We start from the raw sequence: 5,056 nt of genomic DNA, 5'->3' as shown, positions 1-5,056 counted from the left end.
AAAAGAAGTTCAGTCCATTTTAGGACAAGTCCCCAAATAGTTTGGAAATATCACTTCACCCCCAAAACTCTTTTCATATGACCCCTCCAAAAGTTGGGTATTATCTGAAAATAGAGAAATGCAAAAGTTTTGAGGTTAAGTGAAATTTTCAAATTTTTTGGGGCTATCTCAAAGTGGGCCAAATTTCTTGATTGTTTTGTGAAATTTTCTCTTTTTAATGTAATATACAATATTTCTCTATTGGCAAAGTTTACTCGAGTTTGGAGTATAAAATTTTCTGGACATTGCACAGAATTTGCTGTGTCAATCTGAAGTTCCTCAATTACAAATCATGAAGTTTATCTGATTGTTTTATATAATCAATCATTCAAGTTAAGTAATTAATTCTTCTGTATGTGTTTTGGATGTATCCTGAAAAGATATTTTTATTAGAGCAAGGACTTTTACCTGAATAGGTGCATGTTTGCTACTATCTAATAGTAATATTTATGTTTTTTCTTCTCTCTAAATTCCTGCTTACTATCATGGAATTGTTATTACACGCAGAATATCTCCAATGGGCATGATTTTCATTCCGTGCAACAAAGGTTTGTACTCCATGACGCCCTTAAACTTCAATTATCCTCGATTTTGATAAGTCTAATGATTGAAATAGATAATGAATATTTGGGGAAAATTTTTAAAATGTTTTCAAACTAAATGTTGTACATAACGTCATCCTTTACTTGGCTTTGTGCAGGTTATAGCCATAAGCCCGAAGAATACGCCTCTATGGAAGACATAGCAAATGGAGTCAAGGTGTTGGCGCTGACTCTTGCCAAATTATCTGTAGATTGATCTGAGACATCCAGCTGCTTTCACTGTTCAAGTGCTTGTGATGCTGATAGTCTCCAGTAATGCATAGCTCCAAGCACGGATGCTCATCATAGCAATAACAATGGAGATATTTGTATGTATTCTTCAATCAATAAAACATGTACAGAATACGAAGTCAATAAGCCATAAAGCTGTTCAAATCTAGGAGTTCATATCGTCAAGCTTCAGAACCTCCAGTCTTCCTTCTAGGCTGTGGAAGTTCATGAATTTCAGAGTGATTGTGAATTGGAAGGAATGTGATGCAATGTGGTATAATGTTAGCTAAAAAAATTGTTAAATAAAAACTTGTTCGATGCGTATACAATGGCTGTGATTTAGAAAGATGATCACCCAATTTTTTTAGAAAGAAGATGAGAGGATAACAATTCATCTTATTTTTCTTAATTTTGTCGCGATAGTAACAAGCAGGTTACTATTAGCCTCATCTTTTCTTCTGTGCAGTAGATACGGACCGAGCACGCTTCGATGTTCGCTGCTCAGCTGCTGAAGTATGGACAAATTTTCAAAACCATCCTTTTTTAAAATTTATTTATAAAAAACGACTTATTTTAACTTTAATTACAAAAACAGACCCAGTTGGATGAAATTGGGTCTGTTTTTTGAAAAAAAAATTCAAACTTCACGGGAGTTGAACTCCCATGAAGTTTTGTTATGAGAAAAAACTTCACGGGAGTTCAACTCCCGTGAAGTTTGAATTTTTTTTTCAAAAACAGATCCAGTTTCATCCAACTGGGTCTGTTTTTGTAATTAAAGTTGAAAAGGATCTTTTTTTGGGAATAAATTTCAAAACCGGATGGTTTTAAAAATTTGTCCGCTAAAGTATGGATGTCTCGTGTAAGCTCAGGGCTTAATGATGATACCTGTTGCTTGGACACTGAAAGCAGCCAGCTCAGATTGCTGTTTGCGAGAGTCAAACGCCATGGAGAGGGCACTTCACGGGACACAAAAAATCCTTTCAGACAGAAAGAAAGATTGTATTCTCTGGGTTACGAGTCTAATGATGGTTCTGTGTAATTTTGGCCAGCATAATTGGGATCCTCGAAACCAATAACAACACCAAGTCATGAATATAATCAGAGTGGCCTCTTTCTTGTTTAGATGCATCATAGTGGTCTCTTTCTTGTTTAGATGCATCATATTTATTCTTTAATGGATATTATTGATCCATCTCTCTCTGTTTTCTCTTTAATTTTTTTTTTCTTTCCTTTCCTTTGGTGCAAGGAACCGAGGCTTAGTACCAGCCAAGTAAACACTAGGGTATGCACCTCCTTTTCACAGTCCACAAACAGGTGAATATATAGCATAGATGTTGTAATGCTTAATAATTAGAAGTTAGGGATAGACATGTCACATACATGGATCAATCCTTGGTCTTTTGAGCTGAGGTTCCAAGCCCCAACCACTATGCCACTTGCGGGGGTCTCTTCTCATCCAGAGACATTACGTAATGTTCTATGAAGGGAAGTAGAATCAAATGGCCAGGGCCCCTTGGCCCCATCTAGAAATAACAATGAAAATATGTAAATAAGAGCTAACTAGTTCCCCAGATTTTCATATTTTAAAATTAGTCCCTTAAATGTTTGAAGTGTTTTGAAGTAGTCTCCCAAATCTTTACATTTTGAAACTAGTCCCCCAAATCATGGAAGTTGTTTAAAATTAATCTCCCAGATCAGTTAAAATTAAAGTAATTATCCACTCCAAATCAAATAACTGCTATGGAGACCAATTTAAAATTAAATGGCTATAAGAGTTGGGGACTAATTTCAATAATCTGGGGAACTAATTATATCAAAAATAAATTTATATATTTGTGATACTAATATCGAACTACATGCGAGTTGGGAACTGCGGCTACGAAATAAACCCAACAATCCACTTTTTCTCTTCACCCTTGCTCATCGATTCCTCTCTTCTCACTCGCCCTCAATTCCTTAAATTTAAATAAAAGATGAACATATGATATGATTGATGCCTTGTATTGAAAATATATATACTTTATTTATAACATTGACGAGAAAGATGTCATAAAATTATTTTAATAAAAGAAGGTAATTAAGAAGAGTGATATTATAAACACTATAGATAAAATTGAATCATGATTTCGAAAGCTTAATCGTGTAATAATGCTTAGATGTTAAAAATATGTCATCGTTGTTTAATTATTTTTTGGACCTCCTGTTGATGGTCTACGCTCGATCACCTTCTCATTCATAAGGAAAGCTCACCCCACAAAGTATCGCTACTCACCCCCACACTGTTACCATCTGGGCCACTTTATAGAATCTCAATTTTGTAAAAAGATATAAAAAAAGGGTGAGAAATGTGACTAGCTCTGTCCCAAGAAAGAGTTGGAAAGCACACATCAAAGAACAATTTTTCAAAATAGCCTCATTTTATTTTATTTTTTTTATTTTTAAAATCCACCGATTTTTTTTTTATTTATCAAAACCAACCCGTTTTTTGCCACTTAAGTCTAATCACCGTCCTAAATAGTCGGGGTTGCCTACCCCGACTATTTAGGAGTGCGTTAAACCCCAATTAGAAGCCTAAAACCCTAAAATTTTATGTCCTAAATAGTCGGGATTAGCAACCCCGACTATTTAGGACGGTGATTAGGCTGACGTGGCAAAAAACGGGTCGGTTTTGATAAATAAAAAATCAGTGGATTTTAAAAATAAAAAAAAAGAAATGAGACTGTTTTGAAAAATTGTTGCATATCAAAAACAGATGAGAACTAAAAATAAATAAAGAACTTAATAATCAATTTTGTACTCTACCTGCCTCTTCTCCGTGAAGAGAGAGAGAGAGAACAACAACCCTTGTGTTTCTCACGGGACTCAAACATGGACTCATAAATCTCTTCCCCTTTCTACTGTCTCTACAAAAGTGACCATAAACAGCCGACCTTTTGGTGGGGGCACCTACTGAATATTAAGGTACGTTGGGTCGCTCTCAAAATCTACATCCACAGTCTAAATTACCGCAAATAGGTGGGTTTGGTTGGACGCGGGGACGTAAGTGTCGATTAGATGTATGACCTTTTTCTGGTGTAATATATATGGATAAATGAAGGCATGCGTAAAGCAAATTTTAGCTATTTTTTCTCAAAAATAATGAACGAATTTTCACGGACGGCCCAGATAAATAATTTCGGGTTGATGATTACGAGGACGTGATTTTGAAGGTGTCTGGGGAGTTTAATTATCATTGTTGATGCCGATCAACTAATTAGAGGACTGATCATGATTTAGAGGGAGTTTACGATCTCTTTTATCTCTTTTGATGGATGATTATGACCGCGGTCGAAGATTCATGCACATAGTAACCCCATTAGGAGATCGGCGTTGAGTTCCCCAATAGGTCATCCGACGCTAAAGTCAGTTATATATTGAATACTTTTTAAGATATGAATTTAGAGTGTTCTCCAGTTCCGATCGTTTATATCTTCATGCAGAAGAAATGACCCCAATTTATAGGAATTTCTAGGGGAATATTTGGTAATTTGATTAGGTTGGATGCAGGAGGTTTGATCAGGCGGCGCTTTACATGTGTCAATCACAGAGCATGAGAGTCATCCTTGTGTTATAGCGACATGGATAGGGAGGTTGAAGTGCTGACGTCGTCCAAAGAGTCATCATGACTCCGGCCGGGGAGGGGGGGTGGTAGACCAGCCAAACATAACACGTCTACCTTAGGGGGATTCATTATACTTGACAAATTTTGGGGTACAACACTGGCCCCTTTTACTTGGACTTGGACTAGAGAAGCCAAGTTCGAGAGAAATAACGGTTCTTGTCATTTTAGAAAATTCGGGTTGCCTTTCTTGGATAGTTGCTGCAATGTGGTGGGGTGACGTCAACAGAGATCATGCAACAATTTGGTTATCGAGCGGACGCTTTAGTTATCGAGCGGAGTGGCACTTTGGTTATCGTTATCGAGCAGACGCTTCAGTTATCGAGCGGAGTGGCACTTCGGTTATCGAGTGGAGAGAAATAACGGAGTGGCACTTTGGTTATCGAGCGGACGCTTTAGTTAATGAACCATTGCTTTCATGTTTATAAACTGTCAGCGGTCTTTTAGGTTACGAGCCGACTATTCGGATCTACCACAACCATTGCTTTCATGTTTATAAACTGTCAGCGGTCTTTTAGGTTACGAGCCGACTATTCGGATCTACCAC

General features: G+C 36.9%; 1 protein-coding gene across 1 annotated transcript in view; it reads left to right on the top strand.

Moving 5' to 3' along the window:
* The window catches only part of LOC109848756 (probable ureidoglycolate hydrolase), a 21,134-nt gene extending 19,963 nt beyond the window's left edge, over positions 1-1,171 (top strand). Inside the window, exons 11-12 of the mRNA XM_020418409.1 lie at positions 547-587; positions 740-1,171. Of these exons, the coding sequence (XP_020273998.1) occupies positions 547-587; positions 740-837 (139 nt within the window). The 3' untranslated portion in view covers positions 838-1,171. The remainder of the gene's footprint in view (positions 1-546; positions 588-739) is intronic.

The sequence above is a fragment of the Asparagus officinalis genome, chromosome 7 (genome assembly GCF_001876935.1).
Source record: "Asparagus officinalis chromosome 7, Aspof.V1, whole genome shotgun sequence".
Taxonomy (NCBI): Eukaryota; Viridiplantae; Streptophyta; class Magnoliopsida; order Asparagales; family Asparagaceae; genus Asparagus; species Asparagus officinalis.
Note: the sequence above shows the minus strand (reverse complement) of the source record. Positions and strands in the feature narration are given on the sequence as shown.